General features: G+C 43.1%; 1 protein-coding gene across 3 annotated transcripts in view; it reads right to left on the bottom strand.

Annotated features, from left to right (window-relative positions):
• SCAF4 (SR-related CTD associated factor 4) overlaps nucleotides 1-26,879 on the bottom strand; it is a 428,510-nt gene that overhangs the window by 334,959 nt on the left and 66,672 nt on the right. For 2 of the 3 annotated variants that reach the window (XM_029603599.1, XM_029603600.1), the window contains exon 2: nucleotides 14,465-14,548. The exons of the other annotated variant lie outside the window; for it this stretch is intronic. In XM_029603599.1, coding sequence (XP_029459459.1) covers nucleotides 14,465-14,548 — 84 coding nt within the window. The remainder of the gene's footprint in view (nucleotides 1-14,464; nucleotides 14,549-26,879) is intronic. 3 annotated transcript variants of the gene reach the window in all.

The following is a 26,879-nucleotide window of genomic DNA, read 5'->3' as shown; positions in this document are numbered from 1 at the left end:
TTTTTATTAAACTGTGCCCATCCCCCTTCGTTTCACACACATCCACATTAAACATACACACTACACTCACACACAAACGCACTAATTCATACCTTAATTCCCCCATAAATCCTAACCCCTTCCACCTGTTCCCCAGCCGCACAATATTCCTCCTATGCTATCAATGCAGAGTAACTGAAAATTGCAGGACCTCCAACTACTATGACATGGAATTTTCTAGTTAACACTGAACATTCAGCTGGAATGCTTATGCAGATAATCTTATTACAGCAGAAGTAGTATAGCTCCTAATTCTTAGCCTCTCCCGCATTTTGTAGAACCACCAAAGCCAATTTACTACTCCTGGTCTCTGGTTGCAAATATTCAAAAAAGACATTCCATGCCTCCATATATAGGGTTTAATAATTCTCCATTTGCCTACCTTAGCATTCAGTCTTTCCATCTGCATTACCTGAGCTATTTAGTGATGCCAAGTATCCAAAGTGGGTATTGCATCTCCTGTCTGGATAATGAGGATGCATTTGCATGCGATTAGCCAACTGTATATATTTCTCAACAACTTGAAGATTGTGGATAAGACCCAATACATCCCCCAGCTGTACCGTCTTCCCCTGAACACCTGCCAGCACTTTGTCCCATAAAATAATTTTTTTTTTCAGGTCAGAAAACAATGCAATAGAGACCCATTTTATACACATAGGGGACAGTGCCAGCTTCATCCAATACTTCTTGATGTTATCGATATAAGTATGGTGAGTAGCTTATACTTCATCTCCCTCAAATTGGAATCTTTAAGGGCTGTATATAGTAGCTTCAAATATTTTTATTTCCTTTAGTGATCTCCACCTCTAATGTCCTGCTCCCATAGCTACCAAGAGAGCTTAAATAGTTGGACTGTAGACATTGTTTACACATCTTGTGCCACCTGGAGATGGAATTTTTCTTTGTTACAATATCTTGAATTTCTTGGACAAAAGAATATTCTGCCTTAAATACATTGTTCGACCATTTCAGTGATGCTGCCAAATGTGTGATTTGAAGCACATTCCACTGGAAACAATGTCAGCAGCTCTTAAGCAGCCATGGAGCTCAGAGTTCTAGCAGGCAAAGCTATGACTGGGACATGTTATCTTCGGCTTTAATAACATTGCCTCCCCTCCTTGCCTGCTGCTTTCCCAATTCTTGCTGACAATGAAATGGGAAATGAGCTATTTTTGTTGCTAATATGTAAGCTCATAGAAGCTGGTTCTTTGAATGCCAAGTGCTTGTTAACACTAGTTTTGTCATTTTTCCTTGAAAAGATGTGCTAATTCTACATTTAAAGCTCAAAACTTGATCACTTGTGATAATTGCTCTTGAAAAGGACAAATTAAAGGAAAATAATATTCTGATAATCACAGATATAGTAGAGCACTGTTATTGTTAATAACCATGTATCTGGAAAAACCTTGTTTATATGGAATTTGCGTGCCACACAGAAAACATAAGCCAGCCCCTCAGCCTCATTCTCAACCGTTTGCTGCTGATACAACCATGACAAATCGGCAGCATTTCCCTCCTCCTATTCAGAGTTTGTGGCAATGGAGAGCCTGGCAGAAATGGGGTCAAGGGACATATTTATTGGAAGCTGTTCTTGTGCAGACACAGCTATAGCATGGAAGCATATCTCCTCTTCTGTTCTAGGCATTTCTGGCAGAAAAGGAGCTTAATGACCCTTAAGCACCAAATTTGGAAAATCAAAGGTCAGTCAGAGCATATAGGACAAGGAACGTACTATCCAGCATTGCTAAAACTCCAGTAATAGTATGATGTTGGGCATAAGAACATCCCAAAAAACAAAAGAACCACAACTAGTCTTATTGGTCCGGACGGCAAGTGCTTATACTGCCGTTGTCGGGCATAACAACATGCCATACTGGGTCAGACCAAGGGTCCATCAAGCCCAGCATCCTGTTTCCAACAGTGGCCAATCCAGGCCATAAGAACCTGGCAAGTACCCAAAAACTAAGTCTATTCCATGTTACCATAGAGAATAGCCACTGCCATTCGCAAAGTGAACTTAATAGCAAGTAATGGACTTCTCCTCCAAGAACTTATCCAATCCTTTTTTAAACACAGCTATACTAACTGCACTAACCACATCCTCTGGCAACAAATTCCAGAGTTTAATTGTGCGTTGAGTAAAAAAGAACTTTCTCTGATTAGTTTTAAATGTGCCCCATGCTAACTTCATGGAGTGCCCCCTAGTCTTTCTATTATCCGAAAGAGTAAATAACCGATTCACATCTACCCATTCTAGACCTCATGATTTTAAACACCTCTATCATATCCCCCCCTCAGTCGTCTCTTCTCCAAGCTGTAAAGTCCTAAACTCTTTAGTCTTTCCTCATAGGGGAGCTGTTCCATTCCCCTTATCATTTTGGTAGCCCTTCTCTGTACCTTCTCCATCGCAATTATATCTTTTTTGAGATGCGGCGACCAGAATTGTATACAGTATTCAAGGTGCGGTCTCACCATGGAGCGATATAGAGGCATTATGATATTTTCCGTTTTATTCACCATTCCCTTCCTAATAATTCCCTACATTCTGTTTGCTTTTTTGACTGCTGCAAATGACAATCTATGATTTAAAAGCATATTAAGAGAATTCTGAAGTCTTATGCAGAGTGACTCGGTAATAAGCCTCAGAATTTGTATTTGTACAGCATGCTGTATGAGTGATTTTGTCAGCATCACTATTAAGGTGTGCCTGTGTCAGTGGAGAAGAGCAAACTGTTCCACATAGAAATGAAGATTCATAGTGAATGTGAATATACCACGCTGGTTGGCCAGCTGTACTTTGTTTTCTGCCAATGGATTGAGGAGTAAAGATGCAAACTGTTTTCTATCATGCCAACTCAGACTGGCTGGTTTGACATGCTGCAACGCAGCATGGATGGCTTGGAGACCAAGATGTGCCTGCTTCTCTGGAAAGTATTTCTTCTGTTTCTGCAGCAGCATCTCTCCTGAAGAAAGCTTACTGCTTTTGAAGTCACAACATATACCTGCTCTAAACCAGTACCAGGTTTCTTGAAGTCCTTGCACGCACATCAATCCTTAGTTTCAAATACAAACTTTTAGGTAGTCTAGGTGCAGCTTCCTACTTTTTTTTTATTTTACTGGTATTCCCTTTGAGAAGCAGTTTGTTTTACTATATGGGGTGAATGTCCATTATCTGGTAAAATCCATTTTCTGGAATGCCTCGGTCCTGACTGTTCTGTATGGAAAAGCTCAAATACTTTGTTCTGTAGTGGAATCAAATTTCTGTGTTACATGCTTTTAACTGAAGTTCCTATTGTGCTGTTACACTTGACATTGATTTTTCCAATTTTAATTTCAGTTTGTTCAGTGAATTCTCTAGCTTAAGTAACAAATAAAATTCCAGACATAACTTTGAGAATAACCTTGAGCAAACTAAATAGTGCCATTCAACTGCTACTTGACTAGGAAAAGAAGTGTCCTGTTCCCTGTACGTACCCGGATCAGTCCAGACTGCTGGGTTTTGCCTCCCTTCCAGCAGATGGAGACAGAGAAAAACTTGTAAAGCGCCCCCTCTTAACCTGGTGTGCTACCTGCATCTCCTCAGTATTTCTCTGTCTCTAGCAGATGGAGGTGGTGCAAAACCTGTGGTTTGCACTTTTGTTAGAGGTGTAGGCTAATCTTTAAAAAAAAAAAAAAAAAAAAAAAAAGGAGGATAGATACAACAGTGCAGTAGTGAAAAGTTTTTACCAAAAAAAAAAAATAAATCTGCAGGTTGTTTTTTTTCAGATCAAGCAGTACAGAGGATCCAGCCTCCCAGGGGGTAGGCAGGTCTCAGGGAGACTATCCCCCCTGGTAGCAGGCAATTCAGGAGCTGGGGTTGGTGATCCCGCATGGCTCCCATTCGGTAAGGCTCCAGGGGTGATACCGGTAGTCCAGTCCCTCCCTCTCAGTCCCGGTCGGCTCGAAGTAAAAAAAAAAAAAAAAAAAAGAGAGAGTCTTCTTCTGGGGACTCAGCTCTTCACCAGGACTAGGCATAGCGCTTCCCGCGGGAGCGCTAGGCCGGCAGGGTGCATGCTGTCGGCTGCAGCCACGGTGCTCGCGCCATTTTCTCCTTTATTGTGAAACACACACACACACACACACCCACCCTTCATTTATGCTGCGTCCGTCTCATTGTACTGCCTGCGGGGAGTCCAATTCTCGGCTCTCCCGCACAGGCCTCTGTATTAGGTGCCTTCCTGGCGAGGAAGGCATTTAAGTCTTGCTGCCTGCGTCTCGGAAGAGGCAGGCTGGTAAGGGCAGTCAGGCCAATCCATTCCCACTGAGTGTGGGAATGGTGGCCATCTTGGAAACATTTGCTGCGGCAGAAGCAAGAGCATTAGGGGGAAGGGAGCTCCCTCCGGATCCCTGTCCCCGGCAGCCCAGAGGACCCGTGGGAGCGATCCAGAGAGGGCTCGGACAGCGAACAGGATAATTTGCCGCCAGGGGAGGGCAGTGCTGAGGCCTTCTCGCTGGACTTTGTCCTCCTTATACACAAGGCATTTCTCACCACACAGGCACATCAGAGGGGGGACTGCTGTGCAGGGGCGGCCTGAGGGTCCCCCGAGTAAAGTGCCTAGATCTCAAGACCCCCTGGGGTCTTTGCGGGTAAAGAAGCTTCAGGGCTCCTCCCTTCCTGGCATGGAGCCCCCATATCTGACCCAATGGGAGAGGGCCAGGCGAATGCGTCCCTGGCTCTTCCACCCCCTGCATCGGGAGAGACCAGCAGACCCTAATTTATCAATGTACAGATATAAACAGCAGAGCAGCTACCCCCGGTATAAAATGTGTGGACCATAACAAAAGCAGGACAACCCTTTAAAAAAAAAAAGAAAAAGAAAAATTGCTGTGCTTTTGTTACATCCAGTCCACACATTTTACACTGGTGGAGCTGTTCTACTCTTTATATCTATACATTGCTAAATTTAGGATTGTTGGTCCCTCTCAACGCAGTTGTACGAAATATGGTCCGTGTCAGGGGGCCGTGTAAATTCATCAGAAACCTGCAATACCTTTGACACATCTGTGCAATTATAAATAAATATTTCTTCAAGATAAAGACATTGGTCAATCAGATTTCACTGCCCCATGGTTGTTATTTTTGAATACTGTAAGGTTGGGGCATCGCCTTTTTCTTTGTGCCTAAATACGCTTAGACCATAGTACTACTCTCTTTTCAGATTTGCCTCAGAAATAATCAGACCACCTTCAGTCAATCCAGAATATAGCGGCTCGGGTTTTTTAGGATCAGAAAACCCTACAACGCTGCATTTTTGTATATGGATGGATTAAACGTTTTCACTAAAGGAATAAAGAAGAATTTTTCACGATTTTTTTTTTTTAATTTAAGATTTATAAAGAACCACCAGGATATAACCATATCATATGATACTAATAATATCACAACCATAAAGGGTACATTCCACAACATGAAATACCAAGGATGCAGAAGCATTCGCATGCACTTGGGACCATAAGTACAAGAAAATACAAGATAATTCATCTTAAGGTGTTACATCCAGTACAGATATATACTACCACGGTTATTTTTCCCCTTTTTTGATCTACCCTCCCCCCCCCCTCAACCCCTCTCATAATGTCACAGGATGTCTTCAGTATTCTGTCTACCTTAGCTAAAAAATAGGAATAAAAGAATATGAGAGGAAAAGAAAATGTAGGTCCAAAAGTGTAATGCTCAGCAAGCCAATATTAACCTGCCTGTATTTCCTACCTTCCAGGTGTGATAAGAGAATCTAAAGTATGGAGCCTGAAAGCTATACCCCATCACGCCACAAAACTCAAGGTGGAAGTTTCCAAATTAACTTATATGCTTAGTTGGGCACCTGAAATCCAATCCACATAGACTCGCCATCGGGAATGGAACTGTGTCAGGCGTTTATGTCTAATAGCCGTCAAATGTTCTAGATAGTGAATCTGCGTGAGTTTTTGGGTCACTTGCTGTTGAGTTGGCGCTTCAGCCTGTTTCCAGCTCCTAGCAATGGCCATCCTGGCAGCAATCAATATTTGTGCAATTAAATACATATGTTCTATTGTCTCATCTGTGGTCTGTATATTCAATAAAAACAGTGCCGGGTTTGGACTAAGTTTAGTGTGAGTTATTTGGAGAATTAAATTTGCAATATCCTCCCAATAAACACTTATTTTAGGACAGGACCACCACATATGAATATAAGAGCCCAGGTTACCACACTTCCGCCAGCATCTGCCATCCCATTTGTTAGAAAACTTATGTAGCTTAGATGGAGTAATATGCCATCTGTACAACAGCTTATAGCCTAGTTCCACCAGATTGGCAGAAATAGAGCACCTCTGAATTCTTATAAAACCCTCACGCCAACACTACTGGTCCTTTAAGACCTCTCCCAACTTGTAATGTGAGTGGGGGGGTTCCAGAAGATCACTATTAAGCAAGAGATATATTTTGGAGATAACCTTGGCCATATGCTCTGCCTTTTCGCAATATCCCTCAAACAGAGTTTTCCCTTGCCTCAACTCCCTCTTAACTATCGATTGTGTTATGAAATGTTTGAGTTGAAGATAAAAATAATGATCTGTGGTAGGCAAATCAAAGTGTATCATCAAATCATGGAAATCCCGAACCTCCTCGTCCTTAATCAGATGCCCCAGGAAAAGCCCCTCTCTAGCCATCTCCGTGCCACTCCAGGAGAGCAATCTGGAAGAAAGCCCTTTTGAAAGAATATTGGTGTACTAAAGAAAAACATCCGTGTTCCCACCAGTTTTGCCTTCCATTCATCCCATAATGCCAGCGTGCGGTGTATTGTGGGCGCAACATGTTTACTCTCTGGTCTGTCTACCTTCTGCAACCAGAGGAGGGAACCCAGTCCCCCTCCCCGTATCCACGTCCTTTCCAATGCAACCCACCTTCTCCCTTTCCAAGATGCATGCCAATGAATAGCCGAGCGTAACTGCGCTGCCACATAAGACCAAGACAAACAAGGTACCCCAAGTCCTCCCCTCTGCTTGGGTAGATATAGCACCCGTCTTAACTCTAGGTGGTCTGTGTCGCCAGAGAAATCGCAACAACTTCCTTTGCCATAAAGTAAAAGACTCCACTGGGATGGCTATAGGTAGAGTTTGGAACAGATAGTTAAATCTGGATAAAATATTCATTTTTACTATCGCAATGTGACCTAACCAGGATAGGCCTAATCGTTCCCACACCTGTAGGTCTTGTACAATTTTCGACCAAAGCCCCCCATAGTTAAGCTGTAACAAGTTTTCCAACTTAGGGCCAATTTTGACTCCTAGATATTTTAGACATGTATGGACCACCGTAAAGGGAAACGCCTTTTGTATCTTATCAAATTGAGCCTGTGGAACAGACACATTTAGCAATTGAGATTTCTCTGCATTCAGGCGGTAACCTGAAACGTCGCTGAACTTGGACAGAGTGGACAGCAAGGGCACCAACGACTCCTCAGGATAAGAAATAGCAAATAAAACATCATCAGCGAACATAGAAAGTTTATATTCTTGATCTCCCACCTTTAGTCCCTGAATCTCACCATAAGACCTGATCACCTCCACTAAGGGCTCGAGATATAAGGCAAATAATAAGGGCGATAGTGGGCACCCCTGCCTCATTCCCCGTTCAATTTGGAAGGTGGGGGGAGTATCCACCATTTACTTTGATGCAAGCATTGGGATTCTGATATAACTCCTTTATCCAAGTGGAGAAATTGCCGCCCAATCCCATTTTATCTAAAACTGTGAATAAATAATCCCAGTGCACCATATCAAATGCCTTCTCGGCATCTACTGTGAGAAGAACCATTGGCACTTGTTCTTTCTGTCCCCACCAAATCAAATCTAATACCCGTCGCGCGTTGTCTGCTGCAAGCCTGCCGGGTACAAACCCCGTCTGATCAGGATGAATTAAAAAGGTAGCAACACCCCCCAAGCAGGTAGCTAGGATTTTAGCTAGAATCTTCACATCTAAATTGATTAATGAAATAGACCGATAAGACCCACACTTCGTTGGGTCCTTGCCTGGTTTGGCTAGAATCGTGATTCCCGTTTTGTTTGCCTGAGCCGATATCGTCCCTTCACAGAGCAGATGGTTGAAAGCTCTTGTCAGGGGCCCTACTACCACTGTGCTCAATATTTTATAAAAGCCAGTGGAGAAACCATCCACCCCCGGTGACTTGCCCAATTTCAAGCGTGACCTCCAATTCCGTTATTTCCTTATGTATCTGCTCCTGCTGGAGATCACCCAGTTTGGGAAGATGGATATCAGATAGGTAGGCCTGAATGTCTCCCTGCATAATATAGCTGTTGATAAAACCAGGCAAAGCGGTCTCTGATTGCCGCATTTTCTGAAAGCATTTCACCCTTCTCGTTTTGAATCTTTAGTATTTGGTTAAGACACATCCTTGCTTTGAGTCGTCTAGCCAATAGCCTGCCCACTATTTCCTCCCTCAAAATATGCCTGCTTTGCCTTATCTAGTTGGTATGCAATATTTCGCAGGTCTAAGTGGTACAGATCCTCCCGCAGGCTTTTTATTTGTGATCTGAGTTGGGGATCTGGGTTCCGCTTATTACGCACTTCCAATTTTCCTAATTGCTGTAGAATATTAAATCTCTGACTCTCCCGTTCCCTCTTAACATGGGTGGCTCGCGCAATGGAGCTTTCCTCTAGCCACTGCCTTAAGGCAATCCCATACCACCATAGGAGATGTATCCCCAGTATCATTTTCCACCACATATTGTTCCATTTCCTGACGAAATTGGAGCTTATACTGGCCATCCTCCAATAGACTCATTTAGTTTCCAGAATCTTTCCTCTCCTTGATCCCCCACACCCTGCAAGGTAAGACTAATAGCTGCATGGTCAAACCAGGTAATCACCTCAATACTGGCATCTTTTACAAAGTTAACCAAACTTTTATCCAGGAGAAACATGTCTATCCTGGAATAAGAACCATGTGCCGCTGAGAAGAAGGTATAGTCCTTCTCAGATGTATGAATATGTCTCCAAATATCTACTAGTTCCCACTCCTGCATTAATTTTCTGAGACTTTTTCTGTGTGTCTTAGTATTGGCAGATTTGCCTGTGCTAGTGTCTAAATATGGGTAACAAGGCAAATTGAAATCACCTCCCACTATCACAAGGCCCTCCACCCATTGCCTCAATATTGTAGCCATTTTGTCTATAAAAGTATCTTGACCCGTATTTGGGACATATACATTTACTATTATATAAATTTGGTGGGCTACTTTCAGTTTCAACAGAAGATAGTGACCCTCCATATCCCTAATCACAGTCTGCACATCCACTGTTATATTCTTGGAAAAGAGGATACCCACTCCATTGTATTTGCCCTTCACCGTAGCAGCAGCATAATACTGAGTTGGGAAATGATGTGAAATCATTTTCTCATGTTGTTTCCTTAGGTGCGTCTCTTGACAGAATAAAATATCTGTCTTGGCATTGATAGCATCCTGTATCAGACGCTTACGCTTGGTATATGTTTGCAAGCCCTTCACGTTCCAAGATAATTTAATGGAGCCCGCCATACTGAATGTTAACCTCTAGTATGCTGAGTGCTATACATCCAGACATTATAAAACAGCTTTCCTGCTTTTCTCTTCCCCACTCTCCTCCATCCTTAGCCTTAATCCATCCTCAAAGTACCCTTCCCCACCCATCACCCTTCCCACCCCTCCCTCCCCACCCCCCTCTCCCTTTCTTATATGAGAAGGAATGACCACTCGATGGATTCCCTAGGAGCCCAAACCCGATCTTATATTTGCTAAAACATTGAACTAGCATAAAACTTGTAGCAATAATAATATATCAACACTCTAACTTTGTTAGAAACATATAACCAGGCCTTTAGAAAGAATTAATTCCAAACGTCCTTGAACCTCCATCTGTCAACAGGAGAATACTTTAATCTTGAAACAAGTTTTTAAAGTTCTTGTAGGAGTTTTCCTTCATCTGTTTGGATTTGAGTCCGGATTAACCCCCTCCGAGTTCCTGCGAAGTCTTTTGCCTCCAGATTTTACTCTCTGCGACTGATCTCTCTTATCCTGTTCGGCGTTCTGAGCTGCGTCTTCTCCATGCAGGGACAGCAGCCCCACCTCCGCGAGAATTTTTCTGGCTTCTTCCACTTGTTGTACCCGAATCAGGACTCCTTTAACATTGAAGGAGAGTCCAAAAGGAAAAAGCCATTCGTAGCGTACTTCTCCTTTGCGCAGAGCTGCCACTATATTCTTAAACTCTCTACGCTTCCGGATGGAGTATGCAGAGAGGTCCTGGAATACCTCAATGGGGTACCCCTGCCAAATAATGTCCTTTTTCCTAGATTGTGCCAAAACTTTTTCTTTGATTAGAAAGGAGTGAAAACACACCACTATATCCCGCGGCTGGTTGCCCCGGGGTTTCGCCAGAGCTCTATGCGCTCTATCCAGTATGAGCTCCGATCTGCCTTCTGGTGGATTATTTTCATATAAAAGGAGCTCACATATATCTTTTACTACCACAGAGCAGTCCGAGTACGCTGGCTCCTCTGGAATCCCCGGAACCTTAAGTTGCCCTTCCGTGGGCGATTTTCCAAATCGTCCACCCAGCTCCTCAGTTCTCTATTGGACTTTTGCAAGTTCTCCACTTCTTGTTGCAGGGATTCCTGTTGCTCTTCGGTGTTCTGCCGCGCCCACGCGGTCTTCTAGCGCCTCATGGGCATGGCGCAGCTCCCCAATCAAGGCTTTTATGTCCGCCTTCATGCTGCCCATCTCCTCCTTCAGTTCCCCGAACCATGTTTGAAAATCTCCTCGGGTCAGAGGAAGTGCATCTGTACCTATTATCAGGAACCCAGGTTCTGCACTCACCCCTCCCGGCTCCGTCCCGCCACCATTTTCGCGGGCTTCTCCCTCCACCGTCTCAGCTCCGGGAGGCCGCGTCTTCACCGGGTCGAAAGAGAAGTGCTTTAAATCCCCAATTTTCTTCCGCACCAACATCCTGGGGTTGGTATATGGGCTTTCCTCGTGTTTTCGCCACAAATTTGGAGGTCCTGCTTGCTAAATTTTGCCTTTTTGTAGATTGGGTTCGGGAGCTCCTTCCTTAGGCTTCCATTCGTTTGTGTGACGTCACTTCCTCCCCCCAGAATTTTTCACGATTTTAAATGAAGATGTTCTAGGTTTTTTTAAATGTTTTTTCCCACACAAATATTTCAGGTAATTTGTACTGTGGGGTTATGGATGCATACACCCTTCATTTTGGGCTTATTTTATTGTACATTGCCTGGAGTTTTATTGAAGTTTAGTGATTTATTTAAAAAAAGTTATAGTTATATTTAGGAAAGGACACAAGCTCTGAATGTCTGCTGTATAGAATTCAAAGACCAGATCCACTTTTAACATGTGGCTGCTTGTGTTGAACTTCTTGCCACATGAGCACTTCCAAAGTCAAATCTATTTCCTCTAGAAAGGGTGCTTGGTTCTTGACATGCATGCAGTTGCAGCTTTTACTTATGAAAGGCCTAGACCTTTGTTCCCATTTTGTCCCTGGCAAAGAATATATAACTGTTGAAATTCTGTTGACAAGAAAGATCCTCAGTTTGGTCTACTTTTTATCTTAATCATTAGGTTTTCCAGGACAGAAACTAGAAAAATTAATCCATTCCAAAACTCCATGCAAAGATAATTAGAAACATAGAAACATGAGGCAGGAAACGACCATATGTCCCATTTAGTCTGCCCATCCTTCCAATTAATTTTGCATTATTATTCCCATCACGTCCTTACAGATCCCCTGTATTTATCCCATGCTTTCTTGAATTTTGATACTATTTTTGTCTTCAACACCTCCATGGGGAGGGCTGTTCCACACATCCAGTACCTTCTCTGTAAAGAATATTTCTTAAAATTACTCCTGCATCTACCCCCTTTCAATCTCATTGCATTACCTGTCAGTCTAGAGCCTCCTTTCCGTTAAAAGAGGCCCACCTCCTGTGCACGGAAACCTTTGAGATATTTGAAAGTTTCTATCATATCTCCCCTGTCTCACCTTTCCTCCAGGGTGTACATGTTTAGATCTTTAAACATCCCCATATGCTTTAAAACGAAGACCACTGACCATTTTAGTAGCCACCCTCTGGACTGACTCCATCCTGTTTATATCTTTTGAAGGTGCGATCTCCAGAATTGTACACAGTATTCTAAATGAGGTCTCACCAGGGACCTAATACAGGGGCTATATCACCCTTTTTTCTGCTGATCATTCTTCTTCCTATGCAGCCAAGCATCTTTCTGGCTTTTCCTGTCACTTTATCCACCTGTTTGCCCACCTTAATATCATCAGATACAATTAGTTCCAGATCCCACTCTTCCCTTTGTGCTTAGAAAATTTCACCTCCAATACTGTATCTTTCCATTGCATTTTTACATCCTAAATGCATTACTCTGCATTTTTTAGCATTAAATCTTAGCTGCCAGACCTTAGACCATTCGTCAAGCTTCGGTAAATCCTTCCTCATGTTTTCCATGCAGGAGACCTCAACTCAATTCCCAAGTCCAACTTCTTCTCTTTAGGCTCTCCATGGTGCTACTGTAAAGGAAGCATTCACAGCCCCTGGAAGTGTTATAGGAGGGAGTTCCAGCTATAACAAAATAGTGACATCTATGAGCTATGTTCAAGCTGCATATGTACTGAGATTGGGGGAGTTATGGTTTATGGCGATGTCAAGATTTTATTTTTTAATGTAATGTCTGCTACATGGGAGTAGAGTTGGAGGGAGGGGGGAAAAAGCATAGTTGCCAATGAAGGCTTATTAGTAGCACAGTCCCAGAGAACAGCTTCCATTAACACTGAAAGCCCAAAAGGAGAATTCTGCTGAACCAAATATATACATCCAATCTCCATTAAAAAAAAAAAAAAAAAAAAAATCAATTGTCTGTGGCCTGCTCTTGGAGTTTATCATCCTCAGAGGTAAACACCTAGGACTTCAAGTCAACAGCGGGGCCCCTACCAATCTGGACACTTTCAGTCTGCATGATCCATTGAATCCGAGGACTGAGAATCTAGATTACTACTTAAGGTATCTCATCTATTTCCATGACTCAAACTATAGCTGAATGCAGGCCCATCATCGTAATGCTTTGTCCTCTAGATGACTTATGTCCAGATTCCAGCCAATCTAAATAAAAGCTTCCTTGAATCCTTTAATTTTGGTTAGATAAATTAGAGTTTGCCCATTCTTTTTCCTGATAAATTTCTGTGAAGCAGAACAAGCGCTGTCAGCAAAGCAGGACACCAAAGCAAACTAGCACTGTGGGCATTTTCTAGAAAATATCTTTTTTTCTTCCTTTCTTCTCTATAATGGTGTCTCAAATGGTAGCTGCTGCACAGTACAACTCAAGCTGTCTTGGCATACTAACAGTTCTCTGAGCTGAAGGTGCTGCAGGAATAGAATGGCATTAACTGTAGGAACAGAGACTTGCAATATCTATCAAATCAGAGGTCTTAAGGCAATACTTAATGCCACACTGTCTGTTTATTTCAACAATCTGTTTTACACAGGTGTATGTTTACCTTATGAGGAACAGAGACTTGGCCATGATATCAAAATGAGTCTCGCAATCACTGTGAAGTATCACAGAAACTAAAGAACCACTCAGAGCAAGAAGACAGAGAACTGCTGGAATTCATTTTATAAGACAGATGGTCATGTGGGCAGACTGTACTTTAAGACCAGGTGCATATGTCTCCAAACTAGAGGTAGTGGAAGGAAAGAGGAAAACACAAATGCAACCAGACAATAAGAAATACAGAGCAGCTGAGAGAGTAGAAAAGGTGACAGGGTTTACTCTATTCAGCTTCTTCAGTGTTTTTCATCTCATTGCTGGAAGGAAAAGGTAAACTTTACAGTCTCAGATTGGTAAAAGAAGACAGCAGAAAAAAATAAACCAATAAGAACAGCTGTGTGGACAGCATTTTAACTGGTCAAAGCTGTAGGCTACAGCCGATTGTCCATTCAAATTCTTAAACTGCAGTCAAGAAACGAAGTATGGTCCTGGGAAAAAACCCATCCTCCTCTGAAAAATATTTTTATATTTTCCAAAACAGATGGAAAATTCAATAGTGCTACATTACATACAGATTGCCTTTGTTTTGATGAAGAACTTTCTACATTACATGGACTCTACACAGAATTTACACCCCCTTATACTGTCTTATTGTAAAACACAGGCCTACACAGCCTAGTTTTGCTGTTAAAAAGCGTTATAGAACCTGTCTATACACTCATTGTGTGTTATTCTTTTCCTGCATTTTGCAATTTTAATGCTAAAAAATGAAATAGTGCAGTCAGTGTGTAAAAGATGTAAACTACTTTTCAATGTATTTAATTTGTTCTTCTCTTACCTTAATAGCTTTGATGGCAGCTTTAGTAATTAGAATCATTTTTGCACGGGAAATAGGAGGCTTCATTTCCATTAGGGAGAAGAGCTAGGGACAGAAAATAACTTTGTCTGAATACATATTAAACAATACAAAGCTTTTGCCATGAGCACAAACACAGTAACAGAGTAAATGACGGCAGATAACAACCAAAGTGACCCATCCAGTCTGCCCAGTAGCAACTATAAGAGCATCCAAATAAAGTAGATCAAATTGACATGCGAAATTCAACCCCCACCCCTGCTCTGTCTCCTCTATAGCTCCCTAACAGGACACACACCAGGAGTAGGGGTTGGATTCCACATAAGAATTTGGAGCTTTACTTTATTATTACATCAAAGAAATACATTTTCAGTAATGCAATTTTTTTTCTAGTAAATTTAGTGCTGCTTGGAAGGTACAACATTAACAGCACTAGAAGCTAAATACCTTAATTTATCCCCATGTATTCATAGAATAGGTTTAGTACATGGGATGGCAAATGCATCTCAGTCTCTCTGGAGGGATCACCACTAAAAGATGACATATTTTAGTCTCCATACTAATGCAATAGGTTACCTTCCATCTCATACTGCCAAAAAAAAAAATAAAAAAATGGTGCCACGTCAAATTGCGATGGTTTTTGTGATGTGGGCACATGTCCACTGGCAACTGGACTGAGACCACTAACTCGTTTCACATAGAACAGCTTTCCCATGGTAACAACCAGGGATGGAAAAGTATTTAGAAAGGAATCAAAAATGTTTTTATTTATTTATTTTTAAAGAAGTCAACAAGATGTTTTCACTTTTTTTGGCTATTTTGCTCTATTTATGTGGTTTTTTTTTTTACTTTTAAATTTTTGCTTGACTTTCCTTCTCCTTTCCTTCCCTCTTCCCAATCACTCCTCAACATTCCTCATAGCTTCTTTCTCTTTTTCAAGTACTTTTCCCCTTCTCCCCCTCTAAGTACTCTCCCACCCATCCCATCTCTTCCTCTGGCTCAACAGGGTCCTACTGCTAGAAGGCACAAATACTCTCTCCAGCCCAGGTGCTGTTGGCACCTTCATCATCTGGCACCAGGCCCTGACTTTTAAAGCACCCAGGATTTTTCTTGTCTTCATGACGACTCTCAATCACTACCAACCTGAGTCAGATATGAAGTGCTAATCTAAAGATGAAAGGCTCTATAACCCTATGCCAGTTCCTTTAAACATAGTCCTCCATCATAAAACAGTGTAAAAATGAGATACTGTATTTACGGATCAGAAATACATGGAACTCAATTTTGGCATTGTGTTTTCTAATTGCAAACATGATTTACGCTCTTAGCTACTGCTCAGTGGAAACAGTAAAGCTCAAAATGTGATCAAATCATAACCCAAATACAAATGTGATATGCTCAATCTCCCAATACATTTAAATATTTTATAAATAAATATCCACATACATACAAATATATATCAAATTTATTACAATATTATAAACATGTTTTGCAATGCATTACCCTTTCCAAAAAACACACTTAAAAATCACTTGGCATAATCTAATCATAAGAGACTCCTACATGCATTTAAAAAGAAAGAAATACACACCCATATCTCAAATTCAAAATCACCCTCAACTTATCAAGTCCAAACACCTCTGATTTCCAAAAGACTTCCTGATACAGAACACAGACAATCCCTGGATTCAAACAGTGTGATGGTCTCCAAGAGTCATTTGAGAATGGCTGAGGTGAAATATTCTAAATGCCATGGATTCCAACCAAAAGAAGGGATAAAGAGAGTCCAAATGTACTAGTCAGCATCTAGTAGAATTTCTAACTGAGATATCATGACTGCCTGTGCCAAAAGCATAGAAAGCAAAGTCTGAGCTGAACAGTAAGGCAAATGATAAGTGTGATTTCAACCAGAAAACTGAGCAAAAAGCAGCATAATTAGAAAGACATATAGAGTTAGTCTCTTATGTTCACAAAATGACAGTATAGGGATGATTGTACTGAATCCTTTTTCTATGTAATCCAGTTTTATCTAATGCCAATACATTGCATTAAATTAGGATCACATTTCTTAAGAATCATTCTATTTAAAGCTTAATTCGCAGATTCAGACTTCTACTTAGTGTCAGGTTTAAGGGAGCTTGAATCAGTGACTCTAGAAGACAGAGGAGATACAGAAATAGGGAAAGACCAAAAGACAGGTAGTTAAGGAAGGTCCAATTGGTTCAAGACAGTACTGATTGGTGATAGTATAAAGAAAGCAAGAGACATCTTTTCTGGTACAATGGATTCCTGAGCTATGTCCTCCAGTTGCTCGTATGGGCCAGCAATTGCTCCACATCCAGCTCTACAGTTTTGACTCCAGTAGAGGTGGTGAGCACGAGAGAAACACTGATAAACCCTCTCAGACCAAACATAAGTTGCATACTGGGTCAGACTGAGGGTCCATCAAGCCCAGCATATTTCCAACAGTGGCCAGTACAGGTTACAAGTACCCGAAGTACTCAAACATTAAATATATCCCATGTTACTAATGCCAGAAATAGCAGTGGCTATTCCCTAAGTCAATTAGATTAATAGCAGTTTATGGACTTCTTCAGGAACATATCCAAACCTTTTTTAAACCCAGCTACACCAACTGCCCTAACCACATTCTCCGGCAACAAATTCCAGAGCTTAATTGTGATCTGAGTGAAAAAGAATTTTCTCCAATATGTTTTAAATGTGCTACTTGCTAACATGTTACTAGGAATTCTATCCTCCCACATGACAATTTCAATCTAGCTATCTTGGAAGAAGGAGGAACTTATAAGCTCTCACCGTAATGGATTCAGGCGCCTCAGTGTGTTTCATGGATATCACGTTTGTCCAGTAATACAGGATAATACAAGAGAAGGGAATGAGCATAACAGTCGCGATTACTAACTACAATCCCTTATTAGGTCCAGTAACTCAAGAGACTGAGCTATTGATCATGACAATTCATTACCACCTTATCCACATTCCATATTTTGTAATCATCCTGGGATTACCATGGTTAGAAATCATGAGCCGCAAATTCAGTGAAGATGCACCAAATGGCCTTTTCCTCCACTTTATGCCAACAGAATCGCTTCCCTATTTAAAACAGAAGAAAAATGAGCAAGAAGAAAGCATGCAGGTATTTAGATATAATATAACTAATGCAGAGGTAGAATAGTTACCTGAGAAATACTCAGAATTTCATGATGCGTTTGACATAGTTGTTGCAGACATTCTATACCTCTCAAGAGTTTATGACTGCCCAACAGACTTGCAACCAAGTATGGCAGTTCTATTTGGATGAATTTACTCCCTGTTCAAAATGGAATTAAATGTACTACATAAATATTTGAAAAATGGTTTCACCAGACCTTTGACCTCCTCTGCAGGAGCCCTGATCTTTTGTACAGTTCTCTTCAACCCTATGTGAACTACCAAGCAATCACTATCCAAAATAGATACTCTCTTCCTCCCATTGAGCTCCTGAAGCATCTCCAAACCAATCAAATCTTTACTAAGTTAGTTCTTAGGGGAGCCTACAACTTAGTTCACATCAGAGAGGGATAAATAGAAAACAGCATTCCATACCCAATAGGGCCACCAGGTACCTAGTAATGCCATTTGGATTAAGGAATACTCCAGCTACATTCCAAACTACTGCAAATGAACTGTTCTTAGATATGTTAAGACCAATACGTAATTGACTATTTAGATAATATTCATGATATTCTCAGACAATCCAGTAGAGTATGACAACATGTATGTCAGGTTTTAGACAGCTTAAGACAGCATAAGCTTCATGAAGCTAGAGAAATTTGAGTTTGACAAAAAAAAAAAAAAATCCATAGAATTTTTAGGCCACATAATTTCACCACAAAAGGGTCACACAGAGCTGTGTGAAAGATTTCAGCATTGACAAAATCGTCAATCCCAAGGTGCATGTATGGGATGGGGGTTCTGAAGAAGGGAATCCCATTCAAATGTCTGACAGGGATTCAAATGTTTAAAGGCAGCGTTCATGTCTGCCATGATTTTGGCATACCCCTATCCAGAGCAACCATTTGTGGTAGAAGCAGATGCAGCAAGCTCAGCCATAGGGGCCATTCTATCCCGGAGAACAGGCTCCACCCATGTGTTTTCTATACCTGCAAGTTCAGAGGTGCGACGAGCTGAACATATTGCCACCAAGCATGCCACCTTCAACATTAAGAGACGTAGTGACAGACCGCATGTTGGTCTGAAGGAAGCCCCAGCTAGGAAGTCTAATACTAGACAGATTCCATAGAGGCACCAGCCACTTTAGGGGTGGTCGGAATTGTTTAACCCCTTTCAGGAAGTGGGACACATCTGGATGGGTTGATAGCTTGATACCATCCGCTTCGGCTCTGAAGCAGGTCAGCTTGGCAACTTGGACCTTGATGGAGTTGGATGACAACCCCTTCTTCATACCTTCCTGAAGGAACTCCAGGGTCATGGGAACTTTAGCTATCCGCGGGAGAGCCCTGCGGTCCTCACACCAGGCCTCGAATACTCTCCAAATCCGTATGAAAAACGGGGATGTAGAGAACTTGCGTGCTCGGAGCAGGGTGTCAATCACTGCCTTTGAGTAACCATGCTTCTTCGGGCTACTTCTTTCAAGGGCCAGACCGTAAGAGAATCAAAACGAATCTTCATGGAGAATCGGGCCCTGCGTGGAGGTAGAACAGAGGGTTCCCCGCAAGTAGTCTTCGCATGTCTGCGTACCATAGTCGTATTAGCCAGTTCGGGGTGACTAGTAGCCAAGGCAATGGTGGTTCACCCCACTTGCTGGCTAATTTTTCCAGTTCGTTTCCAGATAGGAGATCCTTTTTAAAAGGGCATTCTCGTGAGATTCGCTTTAGGAGTCGAGTCAGATGGCCAATTTCGTAGCCATAACTGTCTTCTGGCTGCCACTACCGAAGGTACTCCCCAGGCTGAGGTACGCACTGGGTCTGAGCTTGCATCCATCAGGAAAACTACTACAGGTTCCATCGTCTCGACAGTATACGTTCTGGAGTTATTTGCCTCTCTCGAGAGGAGTAAGCAGTGCGCAGCAGGAAGCAATCTGCAGTGTTATTGCTGTTGCGTCAAAGGCCTGCTTAAGGATGGACTTCTGTCCTGAGTGTCCTTTAATGCAGCCTCTCCCTCTAAGGGAATGGTTGTTTGCTTTGAGACAGCGTAGACCATGGTGCCCACTTTCGGAAAGCGTAGGCATTCCTTGGCCGCTTGTTCCAGAGGGTATAAGGCTTCCAAGGCATCTCACTGCAGGTCAACCAGTTTTGGATGGCTTCCATCATCGGGAAGTAGCTTGAGGCTTTACGAAGGAACATCAGAATGGGCTTCTTCTTTGGTTCCACCATAGGGTCTGTGCCTGGAAAAAAAACCCAGAGTCTTCAGAGTCTAGGAAACAAGGGCTGGTAAATTCATCCTTGTGAGAGAAACGAAGCATCGTTCAGTATGGTTCCAGGTCTTCCAGAGAGCAGTCATCAACCTAATGCAGCCCCTTCTGGGATATCCGGGTCCCTGCCCAGGAGACTCTTAGGCAAGGCATTCGAGTAAGGCCGGGAGGATTTTGTGCTTCTGGCAGGGGTAGAGCCTGTATTGCAGCTGGGACTGAGCCTGTGTTGCAGCTGGGGCTGATTGAGCCTGAGTTGCAGCCATTGGAAAAATTCTAACCAGGGTCCATTGGTCCCCCAGGGGGAGTTGGAGTAGGGGCCCCTGTGGTGCCTTCCTGTGGTGAAGTCCTCTCGGAGTTGCATAGGTCCGGGGAGCTATAGAGTAGTAGCTCCCACCCCGCCCCATACAGAGACTGACCAGGCTTTGCCCCCCCGGGCTTCTTTACAAAGCAGACACAGGCAGGCCTGTAGTTCAGGCTGCGCAAAAATGAGTGTCTTTTGGCCTTCTTAGACGCCAGTGCCATTGAATCTATGTCTAGGCGCACAAGTTTCACTGCGTGCGAGGATTTGTGCACGGCCCTAGTTATGCGCACGGTGCATATTTGTGCGTGGCCTGCACAGGGAGTGTGCTTCGGTGTGCGCGCGGCTAACTTGTGCCCACGTTTGGTTCTGCGCACGGTCCAGTTGTGAGCACCGCTGTGCATGCAGGTATGCGCGCAACTCTATGGGATGCGCATCGGCTGCCGGAATGTCCTGCGCGTACCGCCGAAGGGAAGGGAAGATTGTGCCAATGACCCCTGCGTGCAAGATGGCGGCCCCCATGAGGGTCTCCACGTATGTGGACCCTTGCACCGGATCGGGGTCTAGCCTAACCAAGGTTGCTCAACCCGATCATGCTCCCTTTCAACTTGCTGTAAGCAGAGTCGGTACGGCGATCTGAGTTCTGGAAACCAGAGACCTAAATGTAAAGTTTCCTTCTTACCTGGTCTCGTCGCTTACCGCTTGCACATCGGACAGTCTCCAGCTGCAGGGGGGAGAAGGTTTTACCTTCACCGCCGCACTCTGATGTGCACCCACTGCCTTTAAGCCACTCTGGGGACTAAGTCCACCCCGGGACCAAGGCATACCTCTGAGGGATATCTGAGATCACCTCAGGAATTCTCGACTGGGGGAGGGACCCTTAGGTTTCACCGCAGGAGAATGGGGCTCGATCTACTTGAAGGTAGATTTTCTTTCTTCTTTGTTCTAGTTATGTGTGGGATAGTGTCCGCAACTGCTGTGGAGACTGAGAAATACTGAAGAGCTAAGCTTTCTGCACGGGTATATGTAGAGTGACGTCAGCTTTCAAATCTGACTCCGTCTTCCATCTGCTATCAGGTCCCGAGTCCATCTGGCTACACGCTAGGAAACCAGCTTTAAGTGAAATAGGAGAGCTGGCCATCTAATGAGGAAGTTCAGAGTTTTCCCTCTTCATAGAGATCCATACCTCAGATTTTTCAGGGTTAACTTTTAGTTTAAAAAAGAAACAAAAAATAGGAATCTTTAAACATTCCTTCAATTTATTTAGTGACTCAAGGCACTTTGAATCTAGATATGCAAAGATCTAGATATCATCGGCATAAAAGAAATAACTAAATCCAAACTTTGAATCAAGGAATCAAGTGTAGGAGACAATATTCATCCCTGTGGAGCTCCACAGGTTAAATGCCATACTTGTGAAAGACTGGATTCCCAATTAACTTGGTAACTTCTGTTACTAAGGAAAGAGATGTACTAAAATTTCAGGCCATTCCTTGAATTCCAATACCACCTAATTAATAGCTGGAGGTCAATTGTGTCAAATGCTGAGCTCATATCTAAGAAAACCGTAAGAACAACCATAAAAGCTTCTTTTCCATTATCTAAATGTAATCTGATTTCATTTAACAAGGCAGTCAATGCAGATTCTGTACTAAATCCTTTTCTAAAACCAGACTGCCTGGGATGAAGAACCAAATTTTGGTCTAAAAAAAAAAAAAAAAAATCAAAGTTGTTTTAAAACCTCTCTCTCTAAAATCTTAAACAATTGCCTTTTCAGATCTTAAATGAGATTAAGGATTCTCAAGGGCGCTATCTCCTATTACTCACTCAGATATACAATCGCAAAATTGTGCTTTGTAATGTTTATGCCCCCAATAATTACAATCCCCAATTCTTTCGGGACCTCCAATGTATGTTGCTCCCATACCTGGATGATTTTCTTATTCTTGGAAGTGATTTCAATGCTATCAGGGATCTGCAATTGGATAAATCCAAAGTCACCTCCAGAGATATGGGGGCTAGTAGAGGCTTGCAACAATTAGAAAGTTCTCTATACTTGGTAGATGCGTGGCCGGTGCTGCATTCTACTGAACGGGAATTTACTCACCTATCCCAAGCACGTGCCACGTGGTCTCGATTAGATTATTTGTTTCTCAGCGCCAATCAATTTTCATGTTTAGGAAACGCATGCATAGGAGAGAATCTTATCTGATCATGCTCCCATTTGGTTGGATGTGCACCTCTCACCCAATCAAACTACTCACCGAATTTGGCAGTATCCCTATTTTTTTAGGGGATGACACACAATTTCAGACTTATTTATGCTCCAAATGTTTGCCAATTTGAACAAGGAACATGAGACTAATCCGGTCCTTTTTTGGTACACTGCAAAGACGGTTTTACGAGGCAACATCATTTCGTATGCGACACAGACGAAAAACTCTGGATAAGTGGCTTCTTGCCTTAAGCAGTCAACTGAAAACCACTCGTACCCGCCTGACAAAAACTAATCACCCCACTGATAGAGACAGTTATAGAACCTTACAAGGAGCTGTCAACTCTCTGTTTCATCAGAGAGCTAAAATGAGTCTTTTATATTACCAGTTTCGTCTTTATCAATATGGAAACAAATCTGGGAAGCTTATGAACAATTTGCTTAAAACGACACGCAACTCCAGGCGCATTGCTGCCATTCGTACCACAGGGGGGCATATAGTTACAGACACCAAAGAAATTCTCTCCCAGTTCCGGCACTTTTTCTCCACACTCTACAACTCCGAGGGTTGGGATCCATCAGCCTGTGAACAATTCCACAACAAAATTAATTTGCCTAGTTTCACTATCACTCAACGGGACTGGCTCAATAGACCCTTGGGAGTTGAAGTGCAGTTAGAGATCTGACAGGCGAAATGGTTCAAGGCCCCTGGTCCAAATGGTTACACTGCCGAATTTTTATAAATGCTTGATTGATTTAGTAGGCCCGGTGCTTACTCGCGCCTTTACTGAGTTGATTGTTATGGGGGCATACCCAGAACACGTGAACTGAGCACATATTACAGTTATTGTTAAACCAGGGAAAGATGCCTGTTCCCTAACATCTTATAGGCAGATTTCTCTTCTCAATGCTGATCAGAAGCTAATGGCAAAAATCTTGGCAGATCGCCTGGCTGAGGTGCTACCCTCCTTGATTGGCCAGAACCAAGTGGGCTTTGTCCGCAAAAGATAGGCTCTAATATCCGTAAGATTCTGGCCGCCCTAGAAATGAGTCAACAAATGAATGAGCCATACCTTATCAGCTTTGATGCAGAGACAGCTTTTGATAAGATGGAGTGGTGTTATTTGTTTCACATGTTGAGGGAGATGGGAATTGTTGGTATGTTTCTGATGCACTCCAACTTTTGTATAAAGATCCTACTGCAGTAATTATTGCCAATAGATCACAGTCTGAGGTATTTCCAATTGCTCGGGGAACAAGACAGGGATGTCAACTCTCGCCATTGCTGTTTCTTCTACAACTAGAAACCCTCCTTTTATTATTATTATCCACCCCAGCCATAAGAGGCATTAAAATGCACTCGGAAATATTCAAATACTCGGCCATTGCCGTCGATATAACGGTATTTTTGGGGAACCCGCATCGTTCACTGCCACCCTTTATGAGCTTACTCTTGAAGTTTGGACAATTTGTGGGCCTACATCTTAACCTTGATAAATCGGAAGTCTTAGCCTTTCCAGATACCCTCTGGGAACATTGGCCTAGCTCCTTTCTGCTCCAATGGGCTGAAGGCTCCTTTCGTTATTTAGGGGTTCTGCTCTCCAATTCCTCTCGACAGTTATATACTCTAAACATTGCCCCCTTACTTAAGCGTTCTATAGAGACCCTTCGCACTTGGAGAGGTTTGCCTCTTTCCCTGGGCGGCAGAGTCAATTTAAGATGGTGTTTATGCCTAAATGGCTTTATTTAATGCAAAATTTGCCGCTCTCCCTCCGTCGCACTGAGTTGGCCCAATTAGACAGGGGGCTGCGATGCTTCCTTTAGAGAGGTGGTAAACCTAGGATCTCCCTGGCAAGCCTGCAGGAGCGGTGGGGGGAGAGTGGACTGGGTGTCCCTGATTTAAGCCTATACAATTTAGCGGGGAATCTTTGTATACTTAGAGACTGGATAGTAGGGAAATCCACTTATGTAAACGTTTTGACTGAACAGGCTTTGGCGGCCTCAATGGCGTTAACGTACATTATGCAAGCTTCTTATACAGCACACCCTTCCTTCCTATTTCAATCCCCCTCCATACGACCTTTACGTCTTGCTTGGCGAGCTGTTACCCAACTATTGCAGTTACCTCGATTGTGCGCCTACATATTGCCTATACAAGGGAATGGAGACTTTAGTCCTGGCTCCCCCCCATGCATCAGTGGAGACCAATGCCGATGCTTCTTTGGCTTTCCTCGATGCTCAACATGGTCCTTCCCCTGTACAAAGGTCGATGACAAAGAACCAGACATCCTCGACCTGGAGGAGCCAGATGATGGCCAGTCTCCAGCATCCTTTCCAGCCAATAGAGCTGATGGAACTGATGGCTCTGCCAATGTTGATGGCTTGGTGTCCATCAGTGCAGTTCCAAGGTCCCTAGATACAGATGGCTCAGCCTTCTCCAGCCCGAAGAGGCATGCCATCTTATCGAGCCAGATCTTACATACCTTCGCGGTCATCTAGCCTCATCTGCTACAACCCCGGAAGTCATGAGATGCTCCATGGCAGAGGATACATCTATTATAGGGTTCCATGATAGACATGCCTCATGCACCGAGGGCATCGCTTAAACCATGAGGTGACATGTCACAAAATAAAAGGGACGTCAAAATCAATGGTGGCCGCTGCTGATGGTCAGCAGGCACAGAATGCAACACAGCCCAGGGGGTATCAAAGCGAAAATAAACTAAGATACTAAAGGTAGAACCAGGGGGGGGGGGGGGGGGACGACACGACAATGGACCCCACATCGACCATTCAACACAACAAAGAAAATTCCAACGAAAACAAAGTTTTTCAAAAATAAGCCAATCGTCGGGAAAACTGAGGCTCTCACCCAACCATGAAATGACAAGCTCCACAGAAAAAGAGACTGAAGGGGACTCCACATGGATGCATGGTATAATGCATGCTGAACATGCTCAGTGAGGTTCAGGCAGTTCTAGAAACTTTGACCTAAGTTTTCCATGCCAGACTCCATCAGATATCATCCATGTGTGAGGACTACCGTCCAGCTTGTCATTGAAAAAAGATAATGTAGATAAAATACAGCATAGATTTATACACACATGGTTAAAAGATAGGAAACAGAGTAGGATTAAATGGTCAATTTTCTCAACAGAAAAGGGTAAACAGAGTGCCTCAGGGATCTGAACTTGGACCGGTGCTTTTCAATATATTTATAAATTATCTGGAAAGGAATATGACGAGTGAGGATAAGTGCAAGGTGCTGCATATAGGGAAAATAACCCATGCTGTAGTTACACAATGTTAGGCCCATATTAGGAGTTACCACCCAGGAAAAAGATCTAGGCATCATAGTGGATAATACATTGAAAATGTCGGCTCAGTGTGCTGCAGCAGTCAAAAAAGCAAACAATGTTAGGGATTATTAGGAAGGGAATGGTGAATAAAACGGAGGATGTCATAATGCCTCTGTATCCCTCCATGGTGAAACCGCACCTTGAATACTGTGTACAATTCTGGTCGCCGCATCTCAAGAAGATATTGTTGCAATGGAGAAGGTACAGAGATGGGCCACCAAAATGATAAAGGGGATGGAACTGCTCCCCTATGAGGAAATATTAAAGAGGTTAGGGCTGTTCAGTTTGGAGAAGAGACGGCTGAGGGGAGATATCATAGAGGTCTTTAAAAACATGAGAGGTCTACAATGGGTAAATGCGAATATAAGAAATTGCTCTACCTCCTTCTTAAAGGTTAGCGCCAGCAGCCTAGTTCCATCCTGGTTAAGGTGGATCCCATCCCTTTGGAAAAGACTTCCCCTTCCCCAAAAGGTTCCCCAGTTCCTTACAAAACTGAATCCCTCTTCCTTGCACCATTGTCTCATCCACATATTGAGACTCTGGAGCTCTGCCTGCCTCTGGGGACCTGCATGTGGAACAGGGAGCATTTCAGAGAATGCTACCCTGGAGGTTCTGGATTTAAGCTTTCTAAGAGCCTAAACTTGGCTTCCAGAACCTCACTCCCACATTTTCCTATACTGTTGATGCCCACATGTACCATAACAGCCAGCACCTCGCCAGCACTGTCTAATATCCTTTCTAGGTGACGCGTGAGTTCCGCCACCTTCCCACCAGTTAGACGTGTTATCAGGTGATCCTCACGCCCACCAGCCACCCAGCTATCTACATTCCTAATAATCGAATCACCAACTATGAAGGCCTACCTGACTCTTCCCTCCTTGGCAGAAGCCTGGGAGAGACATCCTCGGTGTGAAAGGACAATGCATCATCTGGAGAGCAGGTCCTTGCTACAGGATCATTTCCTGCTGCACCAGGTTGATGTTCTCCAATCATGAGACCTTCCTCCTCCAAGGCAGCACCAGGGATGCCAGACTGGAGTTGGGACTTGGCTACTATGTCCATGAAGGTCTCATCTATATACCTGTCTGCCT

Source organism: Rhinatrema bivittatum, chromosome 5 (genome assembly GCF_901001135.1).
Source record: "Rhinatrema bivittatum chromosome 5, aRhiBiv1.1, whole genome shotgun sequence".
Classification (NCBI taxonomy): domain Eukaryota; kingdom Metazoa; phylum Chordata; class Amphibia; order Gymnophiona; family Rhinatrematidae; genus Rhinatrema; species Rhinatrema bivittatum.
This window is presented reverse-complemented; position numbering and strand designations above follow the sequence as displayed.